Source organism: Rana temporaria, chromosome 9 (assembly GCF_905171775.1).
Source record: "Rana temporaria chromosome 9, aRanTem1.1, whole genome shotgun sequence".
NCBI classification, from domain to species: domain Eukaryota; kingdom Metazoa; phylum Chordata; class Amphibia; order Anura; family Ranidae; genus Rana; species Rana temporaria.
Window position 1 is genome coordinate 51,469,517 of NC_053497.1, and position 24,759 is coordinate 51,494,275.

Here is a 24,759-nt window from a genome sequence, read left to right on the forward strand (position 1 = left end):
GCTGGCACTGATAGATAGCACTGACTGATGGGCACTGATAGGTGGCACTGACTGATGGACCCTGATAGATGGAACTGACTGATGGGCACTGATAGGTGGCACTTATGGGCACTGATGGGCAGGCACTGAAATGCAGCAATAAATGACATGAGACGAGAAGAAAGGATTTATTTTGTAATGCAATGCTGCCTGTGATGCCCATCTTGGTAAACCTTGCACTCGGCCACAGTAAGCAGCAGCAGCAGACATCTTGTTACACCCAGCCTGAACTATATGGACTGGATGAAACAAGATGTCCGCTGCTGGCTTACTGCGGTCGAGTGCAGAGTGTACCAAGATGAGCGTTCAGACGTTGAACCACTGACGGCGACACGGAACATCACTTCCGTTACCGAATGTGACGGCTCCGGTCACCGATTCTGATGAAAAATGCGGCTGCGCCCTGCACCCCTGCCAGCTTACCTAGTTCCACTGCTTGAGGGCTCGTTCTCCGCGCCGTCCGCTGACTTCCGGTTACACGCATCAACGCCGCCTCTCCCAGGTATCGGTTTAGGCATCGGGGGCATTTGTGCGAGTACAAGTATTTGTGCAAATTCTCAGTATAAGTCCCAATACCGATACTAGTATCGGTATCGGGACAACCCTAGTCACAACCATATATGCAAATCCTTTAGACTGCAATAAATGCAGGAAACAGAATAATGACAATATATATTAGGAAATATTAACAACCATCACCCCTTATGAATCAGGAAATATTCCACATTTTAGCTGTGGTGCAACTGATTTCACAATAACATTGTCCTTACCTACAATACAATATATATATATATATATATATATATATATATATATATATATATATATATATATATATATGTTGTATACTCACACACAAACACATATATATGTATGTGCCCCTCCCTTAGCTCATAGCTGCATATTTGACCTATTCAAAGAAATCTTTTGGCAGGTGTGATGTCACAGGTGTGTGTCACATGTCACAGTACTCCTTGCTTCACACATATATTTGCACAAGTACAGTGATCACGCTCTTACTGATGCAGAACCTATAAGATAACCACGGAGATCACAGGGACATCACACTACACAACATGAATTTACTAGGACTTACCAAAGTGTGGATCCTAGGATCCTTACTGCTACTAACTACAGGTAAGCAGCCAATGTTTAAAATGATGTATACAATATTATAATAAAAGCTTAATGTGTGTGTGCTATATAATGTCAGTATAAAGAAAGAAGGAAGGAAAGAAAGAAAGAAAGAAAGAAAGAAAGAAAGAAAGAAAGAAAGAAAGAAAGAAAGAAAGAAAGAAAGAAAGAAAGAAAGAAAGAAAGAAAGAAAGAAAGAAAGAAAGAAAGAAAGAAAAAGATAATGGATCTCTATAAAGTCAATTGATTGTTTATAGAAAAGTCATTGCTTTACCAGTTCAGTGATTCATGTGAGAATTATTCATTCTTGTCCATGCATTTATAAGTATCCAAAAGATAATTGTTTGGACAGTGGGTTTTGTTTGATCAGATAAAAGAGTAATGAAATATGTGGGAAAGAAAGAAAGAAAGAAAGAAAGAAAGAAAGAAAGAAAGAAAGAAAGAAAGAAAGAAAGAAAGAAAGAAAGAAAGAAAGAAAGAAGATAATGGATAGATGGATGATGAATGAAAAAAATGTTCATAGAAAGTCATTACTTCATCAGTTCAGTGATTCATGTGAGAATTATTTTATCTTGTTCATAGAGCAGACTTTTGCATCGTGTTGTATGTTACATCATTGCGTACATGGCAGCTTTTCCATATTTCCAGGAACAGACATGCATGCTTTGAAACATTTGTTCTTAGAAATGTATAGCCTTATTATTAAAGTAGAAGGACAGCTATGATGTTTAAAGTCTATCATGCTCTCAGGTTAGGCTTATGCCTTATGTTAAAAAAGGCAATTGGGGCAGATTCACAAACAATTGGATGGGCGCAGCGTATGTGAGATACGCTACGCCGCTGTAACTTACTTTTGGAAGCTTTGAATCCACAAAGAATTTGCGCCGTAAGTTACGGCGGCGTAGTGTATCTCTCGCGGCGTAACCGCGCCTAATTCAAATCGGCGAGTAGGGGGGCGTGTTTCATTTAAATGAAGCGCGTCCCCGCGCCAAACGAACTGCGCATGCTCCATTCCTAAATTTCTCGCCGTGCATTGCGCTAAATGACGTCGCAAGGACGTCATTTTTTGTGACTTGGACGTAAATTACGTCCAGCCCGTCCAGACGTACGCCTGTCGGATCTAACCCAGATGCCGTTGTATCTTGTTTTGAGGATTCAAAACAAAGATACGACGCGGGAAATTTGAAAGTACGCCGGCGTATCAGTAGATACGCCGGCGTACTCTCTCTGTGGATCTGCCCCAATTGCCTGTAGCTTTACCTGGGTGCACAGCATCTCTTCTACAGTTTATATGATACAGATCCTGTCATTCTGGGTCACAACCATATATGCAAATCCTTTAGGCTGCAATAAATGCAGGAAACAGAATGATGACTATATAAAGATAAATATTACCCACCCTCACCCGTATCACCCCTTATGAATCAGAAAATAATTTTAGATTTTAACTATGGTGCAACTGATTTCACAATAACATTGGCCTTACATACAATACAGTGTATATATATATATATATATATATATATATATATATATATATATATATATGTATATATATATACACACAGTATCTCACAAAAATAAGTACAACCCTCACATTTTTGTAAATATTTTATTATATCTTTTCATGTGACAACACTGAAGAAATGACACTTTGCTACAATGTAAAGTAGTGAGTGTACAGCTTGTATAACAGTGTGAATTTTTCTGTCCCCTCAAAATAACTCAACACAGCAATTAATGTCTAAACTGCTGGCAACAAAAGTGAGTACACCCCTAAGTGAAAATGTCCAAATTGGGCCCATAGTGTCAAACTTTTGTGTGGCCACCATTATTTTCAAGCACTGTCTTAACCCTCTTGGGCATTGAGTTTACCAGAGCTTCACAGGTTGCCACTGGAGTCCTCTTCCAATCCACCATGACGACATCACGGAGCTGGTGGATGTTAGAGCCCTTGCGCTCCTCCGCCTTCCATTTAAGGATGCCCCACAGATGCTCAATAGGGTTTAGGTCTGGAGATATGCTTTGCCAGTCCATCACCTTTACCCTCAGCTTCTTAAGCAAGGCAGTGGTCGCCTTGGAGGTGTGTTTGGGGTCGTTATTTTGGAAAAATGCCCTGCTGCCCAGTGTCTGAAAGGAGGGTATCATGCTTGGCTTCGGTATGTCACAGTACATGTTGGGATTCATGGTTTCCTCAATGAACTGTATCTCCACAGTGCCAGCAGCACTTAAGCAGCCCCAGACCATGACACTCCCACCACCATGCTTGACTGTCGGCAAGACATACTTGTCTTCGTACTGCTCACCTGGTTGCCACCACACACGTTTGACACCATCTGAACCAAATACGTTTATCTTGTTCTCATCAGACCACAGGACATGGTTCCAGTAATCCATGTCCTTAGTCTGCTTTTCTTCAGCAAACTGTTTGCGGGTTTTCTTGTGCATCATCTTTAGAAGATGCTTCCTTCTGGGATGACAGCCATGCAGACCAATGTGATGCAGTGTGCAGCATATGGTCTGAGCACTGATAGGCTGCCCCCTTCAACCTCTGTAGCAATGCTGGCAGCACTCATCTATTTCCCAAAGAAAACCTCTGGATATGACACTGAGCATGTGCACTCAACCTATTTGGCTACCATGTCGATGCCTGTTCTGAGTGGAACCTGTTCTGTTAAACCACTTTATGGTCTTGGCCACCATGCTGCAGCTCAGTTTCAGGGTCTTGGCAATATTCTTATAGCCTATGCCATCTTTATGTAGAGCAACAATTCTTTTTTTGATGTTGAACTTCCAGGGAACTTCCAGGCACCAGTATGGCACCTGAGACCTTGTAACACTGTGAAGCTCTGTAAACCTGGGAAGCTCTGGTGAACTCCATGCCCAAGAGGGTTAAGGCAGTGTTGGAAAATAATGGTGGCCACACAAAATATTGACACTTTGGGCCCAATTTGGACATTTTCACTTAGAGGTGTACTCACTTTTGTTGCCAGCGGTTAATGGTGTGTTGAGTTATTTTTGGGGAAATAGCAAATTTACACTGTTATATAAGCTGTACACTCACTGTAGCAAAGTGCCACCTCTTCAGTGTTGTCATATTAAAAGATATAATAAAATATTTACAAAAATGTGGGGGGGGGAGGGGATAACCTTTGTGAGATACTGTATGTATTTATATATATATATATACATACTCAGACACAAACAAACTTTTTTAGATGGAACAAAACACATATATATTATATATATATATACACATACATACTAATGTACTTTCTTTGAACAATTATTGAATAGGGGAGAATGTTTGGGTTTCTTTCAGCTCCCTTCACAATACCCTTCTAGTTATATTTTCTAAGTATAGGTAATCTAAAGGGAAAAAAGGACACTATCACAGTTTGACCAGTGATATTGTTACATCAATTAATGTTACTGGGGATAAGTGGAAACATTACATGATTTTGTTCTTATTATAATAAAATTTGATTTTTGTGACAAACAGGGTGTAAAATTTTACACATGAAACCAAAGCATTAAAAAAAAAAAATGATATATATATATATATATATATATATATATATATACACACACACACACATTTTTCTATTTCACACCCTACAAATTAACAATAGTTAAAAACATGTTTGCTTAGGGATAGAAAAAAATAGAAATTCGTAGGGATAGTAACAATAATCTAAAGTACCCTAATGCCGCGTACACACCATCACTTTATGTGATGAAAAAAAATGACGTTTTTAAAAACGTCACTTTAATTGACTGTGTGTGGGGGAAAACTTCGTTTTATGTCTTGTAAAAAACGACCAAAAAAAATTGAAGCATGCTTCAATTTTATGTGTCGTTTTTCAAAAGTGCACTTTTTACTTCACAGAAATTGACCGTGTGTAGCAAAAAACGTCGTTTTCTAAGACGTTTTTTCATCCACGCATGCCCAGAAGCTACTTATGAAGCAAGCTTCAATGGTAAAACGTGGTGGAACGTAACCTCACTTTGCAAGATCATTGTGAGAAAACGATGGTGTGTAGGCAACTTCGTCTTTGAAAATTGAAGTTTCAAAAATGTCATTTTTTACTTCACAGAAAGTGTCGTTTTTTTTCATCACATAAAGTGATGGTGTGTACGCGGCATAAGGCTGTTTTTACATCTGAGCATTCTTTGAACATGACAAGTGCTCCAAAAATACTCAAAGTTCATTACCCAAAAATGTACATGAGCTTCTTTGGCGCATTTGTTGCATGTAGGGCAGTCCATTTTAAAAAATGAGCTGTCCTATGTGTGTGCATTAAAAACACAAGAGGAAATGTGCATTCACGAAACGCTAGGCGTTAACCCAGCCTAAATCACCAGTCATCTTCCAAATGGCTAATTGTTTACTGCCAAAACAAAAAAGTGGTAAAGGAACAGCAGCATGGGTATTTTTTAGTTTATTTCTATAGCAGTTAATTTAAATTATTTTTTCAAATGTAGAAATAAGCAAAAATAAAATGAATTTTGTACTGAACTGTCATTTTTGCAAATTCACATCTTTTGACAGTTTTTTATTATATTTCTAGAAACATGTATACCACGAAAATATTGTTGGGTAATTCAAAGGGGGTTTTAAAATCAATTGATTCCAAAAGTAAACTTGTGCACACTGCTACACTGATGTATTCCACATGTTTTACCCACAGTTTAAGCCATGGTCTCATAGACTTTCTATCAGGTTGTACATTTTTTACACATTTTCCACAAAAAAAACACCAAAAATGCATGACCTAATAGAAATCTATGCGGCCACAGCTAAAACTGCCATGAATACACCTCACTGCGGCCAAACTGCAGTGTAGTAGTCTGAAACCCGCCTTAGGCCCCTTTGACACTGGTGTCATCTGTTCAGTCAAGATTTTTCTTACAAAAAAACTGATTATATTTGCATCAGTTTTACATCTGTATTTTAAATGGAACAAAAAAGCAGACTTGCTCTGTTTTTAAAAAAAGACCTGAACGGAAGTAGACCAAAAAACTAATGTAAACGGACAACATGTATTTTGAATCTGTTTGCCCATAGGAATGCATTGCTGTCCTTTTTTCATCCATCAACAGACAGATGAAAAACAGACAGATGGAACACTCATGTGAAAGAGGACTTAAAGCAGAAGTAAACTCATCGATTTAACAATTTAAAAAGAAAAACAGTAACATTTCAGGCACATGCCGCAAATGTAACTGTCACATTGCTTGTGCTCTCAATCAAATTGTCAAACCATTCAATGGCTGGTGTCATAACTGATCACATGTGCAGCATCATTGCAGTTGAAGATCAAACAGAGGCCAAGATGGCAGCTTCCTAGGCTGAAAATGCTTGGAGGGTTTACTTCCACTTTAGACCCCTTTCATACAGGGGTTCAGTCATTTTAGTGCTAAAAATAGCGCCTGTAAAGCGCTTCTCCTGCCTCCCCAGTGTGAAAGCCTGAGTGCTTTCACCCTGGAGTGGTGCGCTTGCAGGACGGGAAAAAAAGTCGTGCAAGCAGCAACTTTGGGCTGGTGCGGGGGCGATGTATACACCACACTCTGCCCATTGAAATGAATCGGCAGCACTGCCGAAGTGCCGGCAAAAAGCTTCGGCAGTGCCGCAACATAGGCGCTTTCAAACCTTTACTCACGCCTCAGCCACTAGTGGGGGTTAAAAACGCTGCTTTAGCAGCCGAAAAGCGCTGCTATAACAGTGGTAAATCACTGCTTAAACTAGTGGTGCTTTACCGCTAATGACGGCCCTGTCCCAGTGGGAAAGTAACCTTAAATGAATCAAAGTGATGATAGATGTTTTTGTTGCAGTAACCCTTAGCGACCATTCACAGTTGACTCAGTTGAAGCTAGACCAGTAAAAATGCATTTCTTTTAGTCACTGCATGTAAGGCTGCATATGTCTTTGATGGTAGACAGCATTACCTGCTACTTTATTTGATCAATCCAATATGAAGGTCTCTTAGAAAAGTTTGAGTTTTGCTTCATTGCTGCCTTATTTTGAGTAAATATTCTTATTATGGTACAACATACTTTCTTTCTTAAATGCATTGACATAAAAGCAAAGACTGTAGCAACCATCAACAACGGCCTAAAAAAAAGAAAAAATCTATTTTTCTATTTTCAAAATCTGAATGTTAAGTTAAAGTGTTTTTTTTTCTAGAAAACGTATTGTTTTTTTGGGGAAGCTCTTTGATGTAACCTTCATATGCAGATTTTGTTGAACTGTGAAATGGCCCCTGAAGTCTACTGGGAAACCAACACTTCTAGGAGTGTCAATCCTCTGGGTCCCCCATAGCCCTTACTTGTTTCTTCCTCTGACCTCCACATTATTAGTTTCTCCTGTAAAGGTCAACGGGAGGAATCATTGAGAGCTGCAGGGAACCCCAGTTTCAGTTTTCCATGGGGCATTTAAGAACCAACACTGGAGCTGTGTTCTGTGACGTACTGTAGGCAGTAGATAGTTCACCACAAAACTGCCTATGCAGATAAGGGATTTCTATAGATAAAAACAAGCTTTACAGCTTGGACCAAAGTTGAATAATACTAGGGCTGTTACTGATAAAAATGTTCTTGTTCGATTAATCGATTTTATTTTATAAATAAATCGACTAATTATTGATTAATTATAACTGTAATGTCGTCATCTCCCCCACTGTAATATTCACATCTCCCCCACATCTCCCCCACTGTAATATCCACATCTTCCCACATCTCCCCCCACTGTAATGTCCACATCTCCCCCACCCCCACTGTAATATCCACATCTCCCCCGTCAGCGTGCCGCTCTGTGGAGCTCACCCAGGCCGCTGTCAGGTGCACCAAGATGGCCGCCGATCCAGAGCTAGGCTGAAGCCGCGGCCTTTCCTATGGGCCAAATCCGCGCATCGCATGGTGTGCTGATCCGTGGAGAGGTGAGTATGATCAAAAGAATTTTGATCGATCAAAATTTTTTATGATTAATCGAGCAATTAATCGTTAATTTCCGCAGCCCTAAATAATACTCTTGATATAGGTGTAGGCTATTTACGTACCTCATGATGCCTGCCTGGGAAACTCTTAGGATATTGCTTAGAGATGCCTAGCTGTTACTGTTCATCTTCACCAATACAGGAGTGAGCTCTTTGGCAACACCCACTGAGTTTTCTAGTCAGGCTTCATGAGTTATGTAAATAGCTTACACATTGTTAAACTTTGGTGAAAGCTGCACAGTCTGTTTTCATTTACATATGTCCCTCATCTGCATAGGCAATTTTTTGGGTAAAGGTGAACTAACCCTTTAACCCAGGGGGCTCCAAACTATGGCCCTCCAGTTGTTCCAGTACTACAATTCCCATCATGCCTAGTCATGTCTGTGAATGTCAGAGTTTTACAATGTCTCATGGGATGTGTAGTTCCACAACAGCCAGAGGGCCATAGTTTGTAGATCCCTGCTAACATGACCAGACTTATTTAACAATACTTTATCATGTCCAAAACCAGTTGCAAGGGTGTGATCAATAACTTCCAGAGTCTTTGTAAATGCAACAACAATAAACCTCCATTTCGGGCCCAAACCTCTTAGCTCATGCCATAGAGAGGGAGGTCTGTTATGTATAAAGAACAAAACAATAGAGAAAGTACATTGTCCTGGTGAAATATGTATTTGTTTGTAAAAAGGTGAGAAGATTAAATGAATGATTTACACTTACTATCAACAGTCAGGTTAAAAAAAGGCAACTGCAAGGCCAGAATCATAAAAATCATCAAGATATTTCAAAATTCAACATGCAGTAGTCAAAATGTACTGCTGGTTGTGTTTGGCATATTGATATGGCGTATGTAAAGAATATATGACTCTGGCCTGATCATGCCTATTTGAAGCTGACTGTGGATTTTACAAGCATTTTATTCCTTTACTCTTGTGAGTATCTTTTTACAAGTATCTTATAATAACAAATGCATATGTCATGAGGACAAGGAGCTTTGTCCTTGCTTATGTTATTTTACAATGTGTTCACATTAGGCCTACAAAGATGATTTAATGTGAAAGCTTACCTAAACAATTCATTTAATTTACATTTAATCATCAAAGACCTTTCTCTACATGGTTGCAAGTAGATCTAATATAGATTATAGACTGAAACATGTATGGTGAGTTTTAGGGGAATTTGCCTTGCTTTCTCTAATGCTGCGTACACACGATCGGAAATTCCGCCAAGAAAAATTTGAGAGCTGGTTCTCAAATTTTCCAACAAGAAAAGTTCTTGGAGGAAATTCCAATCGTCTGTATGCAATTCGGATGTGCAAAAATCCTACGCATGTTTGGAATCAATTTGACGCATGCTCGGAATCATTGAACTTCATTTTTATCGGCACGTTGTAGTGTTGTACGTCACCGCGTTCTTGACGGTCGGAATGTTGTGTGACCGTGTGTATGCAACACATGTTTGAGCCAAGATTCTGTCGGAAAAAAAATCCACGTTTTTCTTGTCGGATTTTACGATTGTGTGTACGCTGCAATACTGTCAATATCAGGGTTGGGAACATTTCCTCTTCTTTTCTGTCTTGGTAAAATCTGGGCATTGGAACAGAAAGTTAGGGGAAATCTTTTTAAAAAAGACACAGACAGCAATAAAAGCCTACTATAGGTTCCTAATGATACACATAACAAAACATGGCTGTAATTTCACTGTAATCACTATTTTTGTATTTTTGTACAATCCACTAACTGCCTGCGTAATTGGTACTTTTTTTTTTAACAGTTAACACAGTTGAAGGTCAGGCAGCCTTCTCACCACTAACAAATCTGGGCGATCTCATTAAGAAGCTACTGAATGACTTCTCTGCATTGATAAAACAGTTGATAAACAATATACATCCAACTGCAACCCCAACAGTTACTGCAGCAACAAGTGCTTCAACTTTGTTTAGTAGCAAATCAAGCACTACTATGTCAGGTTCTACAAGTACTTTATTAAAGTCTACTACCAAAACAACATTGTTCAGCACATTAATAATCTCTACAAAAAGCAAAACTACTACTGTTGGAACAGGTTCCACTGTCCAGCCTCTATCAACCAATGCATCATCAACACAAAGTACTGGGACACATGGAAGCGCACCAGTTTCCAAAACCAGTCAAGGACTTGTTTCAACAAGTGGCTTACCAGATGAGTTCAATACAACTAATAAGCATTTATCTAATAATACCAACACACCTCTTGTTTCTGGATCATCTGCATCTACCACAGCATATCCTTTTGTTACAACCTCTAGTAAATATTCTGTGTCACCACTAGTCACCACAAAGTTCACCACTGGTAGTGTGTCACCATCAACCAATAATAGGGAGACATCTTCAGTATCAAAGTTTAGTGGTCAACCAGCGACCACCAATTATGTCGAGCAATCATTATTTACAACAACAAAAGTGACGTCTTCGAATACAGAGATTAGTAAATCAGCCACCACAAAATCTGTTATTCCCAGTACAGGACTATACAGTCAGACAGCCACAACCACCAAGCCCTCTTCCACTGTTGGTGTTAGTGGCCAAAGACAGTCAGCCACCACAGGTGCTTCATCTAATACCATACATTCTAACCAGTATACATCTACTTTACCAACTTCCACTATTGCAGTTAACAGTCAGAAATCATCAGCTATCACAATATCTGGAGCAAGCAACCAAACATCATCCACTAACTCCACAACAATTTCAACTAACAGTGTAATTAGTCACAGTCTACCAACCACTATATTAACTTCTCCTTTACCATCATCTACAGTTACAGTTGTTAGTAGGCAGCAAACAGCATCATCTTCCACTACAATTGTTGGCAGCCAGCAAACATACTTAACTACAACATCTCCTAGTGCAGAGACCAGTATCAAGGCTACAGCCACCAGGAGCCCCACAGTGTCTTCTACTACAGTTGTTAGTAGCCAGCAACCAACCATAACTCCAACACCTAACAGTACAGTAACCAGTACCCACGTTTCAGCCAACAGGAGCACCACATTATCTTCTAATACAGCTGTTAGTAGTCAGCAAGCAACCTCAACTACAGCTCCTCCCAGTACAGCAATTGGTACCCAAGCTACAGCCAGCAGGAGCACCACACTATCTTCTTCTACAGCTGTTAGTAGCCAGCATACAGCCTCAACTACAACACCTCTAAGTACAGCAACCAATACCCAAGCTACAGCTACCAGGAGCACCACATTATCTTCTACTACAGCTGTAAGTAACCAAACAGTCTCAACTACAACCCCTCCCAGTACAGTAACCGATATCCAAGCTACAGTCACCAGGAGCACCACATTATCTTCTACTACAGCTGCAAGTAACCAAACAGTCTCAACTACAACACCTCCCAGTACAGCAACCAATATCCAAGCTACAGCCACCAGGAGCACCACATTATTTTCTACTACAGCTGCAAGTAACCAAACAGTCTCAACTACAACACCTCCCAGTACAGCAACCAATATCCAAGCTACAGCCACCAGGAGCACCACATTATCTTCTACTACAGCTGCAAGTAACCAAACAGTCTCAACTACAAAACCTCCCATTACAGCAACCAATATCCAAGCTACAGCAACCAGGAGCACCATATTATCTTCTACTACAGCTGTTAGTAGCCAGCAAACAGCCTCAACTACAACAGCTCCAAGTACAGCGATCAGTACCCAAGCTACATCTACCAGGAACCCCATATTATCTTCTACTACTGCTATTAGTAGCCAGCAAACAACCTCAACTACAGCACCTCCCAATACAGCAACTGGTACCCAAGCTACAGCCACCAGAAGCACCACATTATTATCTACTACAGCTGTTGGTAGCCAGAAAACAGCCTCACCTACAACACCTTCCAGTACAGCAACCGATACCCAATCTACAGCCACCAGGAGCACCACATTATCTTCTACAACAGCTGTTAGTAGCCAGCAAACAGCCTCAACTACAACAGCTCCCACTACAGCAACCAGTACCCAAGCTACATCCACCAGGAACCCCACATTATCTACAGTTGTTAGTAGCCAGCAACCAACCATAACTCCAACACCTACCAGTACCCAAGTTACAACCAACAAGAGCACCACATTATCTTCTACTATAGCTGTTAGCAGCCAGCAAGCAACATCAACTACAGCATCTTCCAGTAAAGCAACTGGTACCCCATCTACAGCCACCAGGAGCACCACATTATCTTCTACTGCAGTTGTCACTAGCCAGCAAACAACCTCAACTACAACACCTCCCAGTACAGCAACCAATACCCAAGCTACAGCCACCAGGAGCAACACATCATCTTCAGTTACTGGCACCCCTAACCGAAATATATCAACATCCTTTACTACAGAAACAAGAAGCCAAACAACCAATATGAAAACTACTTGTAAGTAAAATAATGCAGTACATACAAATGTAGGGCCAGATTCAGAAACAGTTACGCCGGCGTATCAGTAGATACGCCGTCGTAACTCTGAATCTACGCCGTCGTAAATTTAAGCGTATTCTGGAAACCAGATACGCTTAAATTAGGCTAAGATACGAGCGCCGTAAGTCTCCTACGCCGTCGTATCTTAGGGTGCATATTTACGCTGGCCGCTAGGTGGCGCTTCCGTTGAGTTCGGCGTAGAAAATGCAAATGACTTGATACGCCGATTCACGAATGTACGCTTGCCCGTCGCAGTAAAGATACGCCGTTTCCGTAAGAGGTACGCCGGTGTAAAGATAAAGCTGCCCCCTAGGTGGTCTAGTCAATGTTAAGTATGGCCGTCGTTCCCGCGTCGAAATTTGAAAAATTTACGTCGTTTGCGTTAGTCGTCCGTGAATGGGGCTGGACGTAATTTACGTTCACGTCGAAACCAATATGTCCTTGCGACGTACTTTAGAGCAATGCACACTGGATTATGTACACGGACGGAGCATGCGCCGTTCGTAAAAAACGTCAATCACGTCGGGTCACCAATCATTTACATAAAACACGCCCCCCTCATCCTCATTTAAATTAGGCGCGCTTACGCCGGCCCCATTTACGCTACGCCGCCGTAACTTAGGAGGCAAGTGCTTTGTGAATACAGCACTTGCCTCTCTGACTTACGGCGGCGTAGCGTAAATACGATACGCTACGCCGCCTGAAAGATGTGCCGCCCTACCTGAATCTAGCTAATAGACAATAAATATGAAGCATATGACTGACTTATCTTTGTTGTCCTTACAGCATCTTCATCAAGAACAGGCAATACTTCCTGGCTCAATTTAGTAATTTCTCTTGTACTTGGGCTTTATCTTCACAGTAAGTAACTTTTCTCCAGATTCTATTGTATATATAGCTTGATTTTTTTGTTTACTAAAATATTACAGTATAATAGAAAGGAGACACAAACAATAATTTTTACAAACTGTTGACAAGCAAACATATTCATTTTTCTAAACATTTCCTGTTTCCTACTACAGTATTTCCCCAATTGCCATACTATCCATAATAGAAAAGAAGCAACTGAACTTTTTTCTCGCTGTAGCAGTTAGAATGGAAAGTCTGGCATTTGTTGATGTTTGTAGTAAATCTGCAAGAAGGGTTGAAACATCCATTATGTTGTCAGATTTTATGTTTAGGAGATATTTGCAGAAAAGCCTGCACCGATGTCTACGGCGCATGTGCGCCGCTGACAACGGCGCAGGCGCACTGAGCATGCCATTAGTGAAGGCGATCGTGATGTCACTGACGGCTCCCACACGCATGCGCGGGAGTGATGTCATCACGGCTCCGGCCAATCACAGTGCAGGAGCCGCCATACCCGGAAGTCACTCTAGGAGTAGTGGTGATGACGGAGGAGGAGAACGAGGGCGGCTGTGGGAGTTTGATCTCAGGAAAGTACCTCATAATGAGCTAGTATTTTATGCATACTAGCTCATTATGCCTTCGTCTTGCAGTTTTTTTTTATTTTATTTATTTTTTAGGGGCTTTACTTCCTCTTTAATGGCAAGAGCCTGTTAAAATTGTAAGTGGAGACTAGCCAGGGGCAATTTCTGCCAAGAGATGAGAAGGAAAGGGCCTACTCAGAGAAAGATGGGATATAGGGTTTGGAATATTCTTTGCAACCCCAAAAGTGGGACACCCCTGCTATTGGGATCTGAAGGTACTCTTCCACATAGAGAAATTTTGTACCAAGCCTGTGGCTGTTTGAAGTGTCTCAAGTGGATCCCTGGTACCTTTGATGATGTAGAGTGAGATAGCGCCCCTGTTAGACTATTGCTAGACTTGTTCATTCCATGAAGAAACAGTCATTGGGAGCTATAATCCCAGTTGAACAACCTGGCGCAAACATGGTCAGCCTAGGGGCTGGTGGTTGGTAGAGGTGTATGACCTTTATCCTGTACCCACCTGGAAGAAGTGTCCCTAGCCAAAGGAGAGTTGTTGCTAAGGGTGAGTGTGTGCTCAGGGCAAACCATGTCTAAGATACACTATACAGTAGGTACACATGTGCAGCAGAGAACTGTGTAGGCTGTGGACTGTTGGTGGCCTCTGTGCTAGGCCAGTTGACCCTGTTTTAGGTCCCAGAGGAGAGGGATCCCCTCATAATAGGCACAGCTGGTGTGCAGATCCAGAAACTCACTCAGAATGGAGATCCCACCAATAAAGTACCAAGAGATATAATAAAATGTCAGGTAGTTTAAAGGGGAACTTCAGCTCTATGCTTCTACATGTCCTCTTCTTGAATGCCTCCTCCACACAGATCTTTTTATAAACACCCTATAGTTACCTTTTTTACTGACATCATTTTGCTGGTCCAGTGGCATCACAGGGTGTGCCAATGGCATCCTGGACTCACAGGAAGGGGGTAGAATGATGCTGCCTGTTGTTTAACAGAGGACAGGGGAGATAGCTGGGAACAGTACTGGAGTATGGAATAGCAGAGCTTGGACATTTTAACCTCCCTGGCGGTATGATTCTGTCTGGAATTACGTACCAAAAGCGGTACAATTGTTTTGCATGGAAATTCTGCGTTTTATACTGTAGGCCTGCAATTCTTAGGAATAACTCACTTAAATCTGTCCAAACAAGAGTCTAAGGCCCCATACACACGAGAGAATTTATTCGCGGATACGATCCAGCGGACCGTTTCCGCGGATAAATCCTCTCGAGGATTTCAGCAGATTTCTCTGCGATGGAGTGTACTCACCATCGCATTGAAATCCGCGCCGAAATCCTCTGGCGATGACGTGTCGCGCCGTCGCCGCGATTATGACGCGGCGACGTGCGCGACGCTGTCATATAAGGGATTCCACGCATGCGTCGAATCATTACGACGCATGCGGGGGATCCCTTCGGACGGATGGATCCGGTGAGTCTGTACAGACCAGCGGATCCATCCGTTGGGATGGATTCCAGCAGATGGATATGTTGTGCATGTCAGCAAATATCCGATCTGCTGGAATCCATCCCAGGGGAGAAATATCCGCGGAAAATGGTCCGCTGGCGTGTACACACCATAGGATCTATCTGCTGAAACCCATTTGCTGGGATTTATCTGCGGATGGATTCTATGGTGTGTACGGGGCCTAATAGGCATCCCGGGTATAATAAAGTTTGAAACACAAAATCATAAAATTATAATATAATAAATAACTATAAATAATTATAACAAATGATAATGTAATTATAATAAAAATTATTCAATAATGTAATCAAATCAAAATCACTGAAATTTGCTCATTTACAGAAATGTCGCTGTCATTACTTTTATTTTTTTATGACGGATTTCCCCACATATCGCTATCGCACAATTCTGCAAGTGATTATAATTTATTATCACTGTTTTCTAGCTGCTTTAAAATCACTTTTGACATAAAGGGACACTTTTGGTTGCTTTGGACAATATACAGTTTGAAGGCAGAGAAAAATGTTTTTATTATATAAAAGTACATACAGGACACAGGGAAGACCACTAGGGACAAGGGGGGTGTGTATTTTTTTACATACAGTACTGTAATCTATAAGATTACAGTATACTCTATGTAATGTGTTTGTTTACTTTTTTGAATTTGCCGCCGGTCTCCGCCCCTGTGCGTCGTAAAGTCGCAGGGAACGGAGATCGGCGGCACGCGGGCACTGTGTGAATCGAATGGAGGACGCCGCTCGCTCACACAGCAGGGATGCATCGCTGGATCCAGGGACAAGGTAAGTACAGTAACCTGCCTGGAAAAGGTAAGCCAGCACGCGCTGCAGGTTCTGCACAGCTACCCCGAGCTTGACTCGGGGTTACCGATAATTGCATTGAAAATCCACCCGAGTCACGCTCAGGAATATCGCTAAGGGGGTTAAATAAATACATATAGACAATTTGCCTCAATTCACTGGATCTATGGTGATTGGTAGATCAATAAACCCTCTCTAGTCATGCCTTTTCAGAAGTCAACTATCAAATTGTTGTTATCATGAATTTGTTTTTCTTATGACGTTCTGTAATCCTCAATTATTTTATCATCAACTTTTCCCATTTTATCTTATGCAGAGCTCATGAACCTTGGGATGTTAACAAGTTCATGATGGAGAAACACTGGAAGACAAAGAACAGTTCATAGAATCTTTTGCACTGAAATGCACCTGCCTCTGGATATTTCCTTATCCTGGATGGAAGTGTATACAGTAGCTGACATTTGAAGTTAATCTAGGATCACTTAGGATTACCAATGATAACTGTAAAGTGATTAAATATTATGAGCAGGAGGTCTTTCCTAAGCAATTCTTATGTACTTGATTAAAAAATATGTTCCCAAGTTGGAATCCCAACATCACCAAGAAGAGACCTTATCCACTGACAAATGTTTTTCTATATCTGTTGTTTGATTTTGCAAATACATTGTTAAATCATGTTTAAATTGCCTAATTCAAACATTTCTGGATACATGCCACCATATTTTATTGGTGGATAGTTCTATCTTTGCCCACAATTGCAAGCAATGTCAGAGGGTGACTGAATCTAAGGATCTAGTGCTAAACTATAGGCCCTATAGCATTTATGGAGAAAAAAAAACATAGTACAATTAGGGTGTTTTGCTAGCAGTAGCTGTAAGTGGTTTTGTATGTTGCTTATAATTAGAAAACATGTTCACTTAAAGTGTTTGTTACCCCACCATTTCATATTCCTGATATACTGTATGCCTGCTGCATCATGTACTGTATGAAAAAAGTCACTTTGCTTTCTTATTTAAAACTGACTACTCTAAGCAGGAGAGCACACGATGGTCAGTTCTCTAGCTGTGCTGGGAACTCAATGTGCTCTCCTCCAATGCATAGCTCCCAACTGTCCCTGATTTCGAAGGGACTGTCCCTGATTTGGGGCAATGTCCCTCTGTCCCTCATCCCTCCTTATTTGTCCCTAATTTTGGTCTGATCTCTATAGATGTACTGTATATAAAATTCACCTTTATCTATCAAAAAGTGTTTTCCAGCACTAAACCTAAATTGCTGCATTTTTTTATTCCAAAAGCCAATATAAAGGAATAGAAGTGGTAAAAAAAAAGCACTTGTGGGTTTACCCAATCTTATTTTTTGTATAATTCTCCTTTAAGGGGGCGTGGCAAGGGGTGTGTCCTATGCCTGCATAATTTTTCTGATAGGTGTCCTTCATTCCCAACTCAAAAAGTTGGGAGGTATGCCAATGATCAGACTTGTCCTGATACACTGAACTTGGTTTCAGTTGATGTAGGTTTGCTGGGAACCAACCTGGAGCAGTGGTTTACTCTTCTATACCCAATGCTTTAAGGTAAGTTGTCTCTTGAAAGATATGCACACTGTCCCTTTATGTGCTGCTTTGTGATTGAGTGTGCCAACTACAAAAAAAAACTCTATAACTGACAGATATCCAATCACTGAACATATAGAGGGGAATAAGCAATTAAGTGATAGTTAAAAAAAAGTTATGATTTTGACAAATTTGTATTTTTTTAAGTTATACTTTTATAAACTGATATTTATATATGTTTTATTATTCGTATGAAAGCTTTTACTGGCATTAAACATTTAATGCAGAGCATGCCCTTGGTACTCATTCTTTTAGACAATGCTGTTTTTTTTTTATAAAAAAAAAAAAAATCATCACTCCTCGCTTGCTTATTCACAGCTGGTGTAAACTTACTACTAAAGGGGTGTTGGCTTTATAAATCAACTACTAGTCAATAATCTGATCTCTCCTACTATTTAGCTCAAAATGTAGTTTTTATGATGAATTAAATAGTGGATAGCTTAGCGACATATCAGCAATAGTTCATATTTACTGTACCTGATTTAGAACTTTTTTAACCCCTTAGCACCGACAACACACAAAAACCGACCCCGCAACGCCTGGTTTTTGACACAGAGGGGGCGCATATTTGCGTGAATTGCTGCCCAAACACTTGTGTCGAGAGCACGCGCACTGCACGCTCTCGACGCGCCTAACCGAAAACTCCTGATTGCTGCTTGTGATCAGGAGTTATCGGATCACATGACTGCCGTGATTGGCTCTCACCTGCTCTTAAGTCCTGTCCCACCTCCCAGCGTCATAAACCTCTTAAAGGGCCGGGAGGCACGGGCATGAAAAGGTTACAGTACTGAGCATTAATAAATGAACACTATGCTAAATAAATGTATTTTAGATTTGATTTAATGCAGGACATTTAGCAGCCACGCATAAGATAGCACTTTACATGGTATTCAACTTAAGCACTTAATGTTATTATTATTATTATTATTATTATTATTATTATTATTATTATTATTATTATTATTATAAATACTATTATTATTATTATAAAAATGACATACTATTAAAAATACCATGGCAGAGATAAACAACCAAGAAATATTTTCCATTCTGCTCTTTTAAATTTTCTGGTCGCTACAGTCAAAAACTAATATTGATTTGACCCCACTAATGACTAGAAGATTGAATGAATGTTCTTGAAACAAAAAATTTCAATCAAAATTCTACTAGTGTATTGCCAGCTTTAGTTTTGGATTCACACATGGCCCCTGGAGTATCAAGAAATGATTTGCATGGCCGCTTTTCTTATTTGAGGAATGTATCCCTTTTATTATGGATTTGTGATGGCAATGGCATGTACATATCTTCTGTTTAAGACCTGGTTCACACTGGTGCGTTTTGCGTTCAAATCAGCTGCATTTGCCGGCAATGGCATCACCCTAATCGGCGCGACGCTGCACCGATTTCAAAAAGTAGTTTCTGTACTACTTTTAGCAATTTCAAGGCACGATTTACATTGACATCTGCACAGATGTCTCTGAAATCGCGGCCAAAATCAGGATTGACTAGCGGGAGTGAAATTGTGCGAGTTCAGCTGAACTCGCACGGCTTCATTCCCCCAGCTCAGTGTGAACCTGGGCTTAAGAAGTAAATAACTCTTGTGGACACGTTATTTCTAGTCAACACATTTTTCAACACTGGACAACACATTTTTGTGGACAAGTAAGCTTATGGGTTCATTTACACCATAACTCGCCATAACAAAGAGCTTTGGCCAAACTTCTCCTTTAATTGGTGGTACAATACACCAGTTATACACCGAAGCCTCGTACACACGACCAAGTTTCTCGGCAAAAACCAGTAAGAAATTTGCTGGTTTTTTTTTTTGCCAAGGAAACCGGTCCTGTGTACACTTTTCGACGAGGAAACTGTCGAGGATCTCGTCGAGCCAAAAAGAGAGCATGTCTTCTTTTTCCTCGACGGCAATGGAGAAATGTGGCTCGCCGAGACCCTTGACAGCCTAACAAGGAACTCGAGTTCCTCGGTCGTGTGTACGAGGCCTGAGATGCATATGCCCTGTGTGGTGTAATGTCCTGCTCTTAAAATCATGCAAGACTTATTTTTTACGTGTCAAGGTGAGTTCATATTCTGCCTAACACAAATGACTCCAGACACACAAAAAAAAAACGCACCAGGGGAGATTTACTAAAACTGGAGTGTGCAAAATCTTGTGCAGCTCTGCATAGAAACCAATCAGCTTCCATGTTTTATTTCCAAAGCTTAATTGAACAAGCTAAAATTTGAAGCTGATTGGCTACCGTGCTCCAGTTTTAGTAAATCTACCCCCGCTGCATCATGGTGTGAATGGGCCACTAACCTTTAAAGATGTCATAATAACTTGGTTACTATAAAGATGTCACCATTGGCTGCATACAGAGCTAAGGCCCTCCAAACACACATAACTCTGCAATGCCTGTTTAGTTTTCACCAGCTCCATTGCGAAGTCCCTATTAAAATTATTTTAAAAATGTTTGTAACTATGTGACAAGGTTGATATGGTTATGATTTTAATGTTTTTTTGTTTGAACTTTGTGGGAGATGTGAACAAGTAACTATAAAGACAAGCTGGTACTTGTGCATTCTAAATGTTAGTTCAAGGAGTTTGAGGAACTGTCACTGAGAATGTCATGTCATGTCTTGGCTGTAGACGGATAATAAGCAATAGTGACATCTGCTGGTCAGTGTGTATATGACTGAATATATTACACCTATTTCCCAAACATTTCACCTGTTTGTAACCTTTTCGTGTGTGGTGTATTAAATAGTTATTCATCTGAATGTCAGTATTATTATTTATGTTTTGTTATTATGTAAAATGTATTGCCTGCAATTTTTCAGCTCAGAATCCCGTGGCAAGTTGTAGTTATAAATATATTTGTTTGTAAAATATATAGGTACAAATAAACACAAATACATAAAGATACAAATACTTTAAATAAATAATAAAAAAATATATATATATATATATATATATATATATATATATATATATATATATATATATATATATATATATATATATATATATATATATATACACATACACATACAATATCTCATAAAAGTGAGTACACCCCTCACATTTTTGTAAATATTTTATTGTATCTTTTTATGTGACAACACTGAAGAAATGACACGTTGCAACAATGTAAAGTAGTGAGTGTACAGCTTGTATAACAGTGTAAATTTGCTGTCCGGGCCATTGTCTTCTTTAAAACAAAGCTTATTTAACGGCTTACGGACCAGCTGCATAGTTATACTGGAGCAGGCTGGCTCCGCTGCGCGAACCGTCGTAGCTGTGCGTCTGTCGCTTTAAACAGGCTAGCATGAGCGTGCGTGCTCACTGCATCACGGGGGTGACGATGCTCGTGACTGGCGGGTGCAATGACCGCCAGCCGCGAGCGATCTCCGGGCACGAGAGGCAGAAGAGGGACGTGTGTGTGTGTAAACACACATCCCTGTTCTGTTCAGTGAAGAAAGGCAGATTGTTAGTTCCTAATAGCTAGGAACCACAGTCAGTAATTTCCGCTAGGTTAGTCCCATCCCCCTTCAGTTAGAACACACATTAGGAAACACAACTAACCCCTTGATCGCCCTGCAGTGTTAACCTCTTCCCTGCCAGTGAAATTTTTACAGTAATCAGTGCATTTTTATAGCACTGATCGCTGTATAAATGGTCCCAAAAATTTGTCAAAAGTGTCCGATGCGTCCACCATAATGTCGCAGTCCCGATAAAAATTGCAGATCGCCGCCATTACTAGTAAAAAAAAAAAATAATAAAAATGCTATAAATGCTATAAACACACTGCTCCTCTAACCGCTCCAAAGATGCTGCTAGCAGGACTTTTGGAGCGGTCCTGCGAGCGCACCGCTCCAATGTGAAAGCCTTCAGGCTTTCACACTGGAGAAACAGCATCCACTGTTTAGGGTCGGTTTAGTGTGAAAGAGCCCTTAGAATCACTCCCTAGAACACACTTAACCCCTTCCTCTACCCTAGTGGTTAGCCCCTTCCCTACCAGTGTCATTTACACAGTAATCAGCGCATTTTTATAGCACTGATCGCTGTATAAATTACAATGGTCCCAAAATAGCATCAAAGGTGTCCGATGAGTCCGCCATAATGTCGCAGTCATGATAAAAATCACAGATCGCCACCATTACTAGTAAAAAAAATTTTTAATAAAAATGCCATAAATCTATCCCCTATTTTGTAGACACTATTAGCCAGATTTAGGTAGAGTTATGCCGGCGTATCAGTAGATACGCTGTCGTAACTCTGAATCTGCGCCGTCGTATATTTAAGCGTATTCTCAAATTGAGATACACTTAAATGTTGCTAAGATACGACCGCCTGCGCCGCCGTATCTTAGCTGACTATTTACGCTGGCAGCTATGGGCGCGTACGCTGATTTACGCCTAGAATGCGTAAATCAGCGAGATACGCCTATTTACGAACGTACGCTTGCCCGTCGCAGTAAAGATACGCCGTTTACGTAAGGAAAAGATGGCGCATCCAATGTTAAGTATGGACGTCGGAACCGCGTTGAATTTTAAAAATTTTACGTCGTTTGCGTAAGTCATCAGTGAATGGGGCTGGCCGTAATTTACGTTCACGTCGAAACCAATGAGTCTTTGCGGCGTAATTTGGAGAATGCACACTGGGTTATGTCCACGGACGGCGCATGCGCCATACATTCAAAACGTCAATTACGTGGGGTCATGCCTTATTACCATAAAACACGCCCACCTCTTCCCAATTTGAATTAGGCGCGCTTACGCCGGCACATTTACGCTACGCCGCTGTAACTTAGGACGCAAGTGCTTTGTGAATACAGAACTTGCCTCTCTAACTTACGGCGGCGTAGAGTATATGAGATACGCTACGCCTGCCTAACGTTAGGCACGTCTACGTGAATCTGGCTATATAACTTTTGCGCAAACCAATCAATATACGTGTAGCGCCCCCTTGCTTTCAGCATGGGCACTACGCCTAAATTTAGTGGGAAGGGAGAGTCACTTTGCTCCCTTCCAGTGTTTGTTTAAATTTGGGACCTCTGTCATTCTAGAAATGTCCACTGGGTCAGTCTGCGGTCAGGGAGTGCAATGCCACCCCTGGCCGGCAGCTGGCGCCAGAGGGGTTCTAGCAGAGCAGATCTTCTCTCAGCAGCCAATTAGAGGATGTTTTCCCTCACAGGGCATGCTGGGGGAGGGTATATCTGGGACAGAGGTCATGTGTTGAGGATCCTTTTCCGCGGGGTCCCCGTTCCAGGTGCGGTACCCACCTTCAGGGTACGTGCATCCATGGACCCCGCAAGCGCGGCCCACCTGGCCAGAGCTGACCTCTGCAGCGAACCTCATCCTGATGAGAGAAGGGACCTCAGCGTTCCACTGGGTTCCAAGGCCTATTGAAAGAATCCCAGCCTGGGATCGGGTGTCCGGACCACTGACAGGTATGCTTGCTGTCATCCGGGGACCATTCATAGAAAAGTCTACTAGGAGGATTCTCTTTCCCTATTCACTCAAGTGCTCTATTGAAATTGGCCTGTGGCAGGGGCCCTAGAGACAGGTCTGTGTGAGAGACCTGTTCCTCCCAGTATTATCCTAAGTGACGCTCCGGCTGCCAGGCCTATCATAGGGGCCTGTCCGGGGGCACTTCACCCACTCCGAGTAGAGTGGCGACGTGTGACCAAATTGGTTCAATGCAGAGCAGTGTATTGCTCAGTTCTATATCCAGGCCTGATACCGCATGGTTCTCTTTTCTTCCTTCATCAACTTTGATCTCCCCAAATTGTGTTGATGTTGGCCGTGTTTGGCCTGGGCAATAAAGCATTAAAACCTTCTATTGGATGTCTGGACCTCCACTCACTGTTGCTATTCTCACTGTTACACCCCTAGACACTGCCAGGGTAACTTAGTAGGCCAATCCCCAAATCAACCAGCGGCTCCTTCGGGGGTAGCGCTACATACGCTTATTGCAATTTTTATTACCAAAATATTGTAGAAGAATACATATCGGTCTAAACTGAGAAATAAATTGCTTTTTAAAAAGAGGATATTTATTATAGCCAAAAGTACAAAATATTGTGTTTTTTTCTAAATTGTCGCTCTTTTTTTGTTTATGGCGCAAAAAAATAAAAAATCGAAGAGATGATCAAATACCACCAAAATAAAGCTCTATTTGTGGGGGAAAAAAGGATGTAAATTTTGTTTTGGATACAACATCGCATGCCACTCATAGCTGGATTAGTGTTACAAGTAGGGGGATCTTCTGGGATCCCTTTTGAACCCTTTCACAGGCTAATGACCACGTCAGGGATTTAAAAAGCCAAGATGGAAACAGCTACCAGTGTCAGATGGTATGAAAAAAAGAATAGCAAGCAGAGTTAAAGTGGAACCAAACCACCCAGCATAATCACCTCCACCATTCGGTGATGCAAAGGTTACATTCCTCGCCACCTCTGTCATCTTCTCCAGAGTGCTGATTTTTAAGATGCCTAATTGGCCAGCAGGGGATGCTGTCATCCTGCGCATGCAAACAGGACTCAGTCATTCCACCACAGCTGAAGTGTGAATGCACAGCTCAGTATACATTCGGTAGAAAACTGTGAGCAGACAAATCCATTTGTATTATTGCAGAAGAGACATAGCATGTCTGCAATAAAAAGCTGCCTGCTTGTAGTTTTAGAAATGTTAGGTTTATTTCCACTTTGAGTATGGTGATAGACATCCCAGGTGATGGATGGACTCACAAAGCAG

General features: G+C 41.1%; 1 protein-coding gene across 1 annotated transcript; it reads left to right on the forward strand.

The window, feature by feature from the left end:
• Positions 1-959: 959 nt before the first annotated feature.
• LOC120913480 (mucin-5AC-like) lies at positions 960-17,071 on the forward strand. Its single transcript, XM_040323445.1, has 4 exons — positions 960-1,176; positions 9,942-12,587; positions 13,416-13,490; positions 16,711-17,071. Exons 1-4 carry the CDS (start codon positions 1,116-1,118, stop codon positions 16,743-16,745), a joined length of 2,817 nt encoding a protein of 938 aa, XP_040179379.1. The 5' UTR covers positions 960-1,115; the 3' UTR covers positions 16,746-17,071.
• The last annotated feature ends 7,688 nt before the right edge of the window (positions 17,072-24,759 follow it).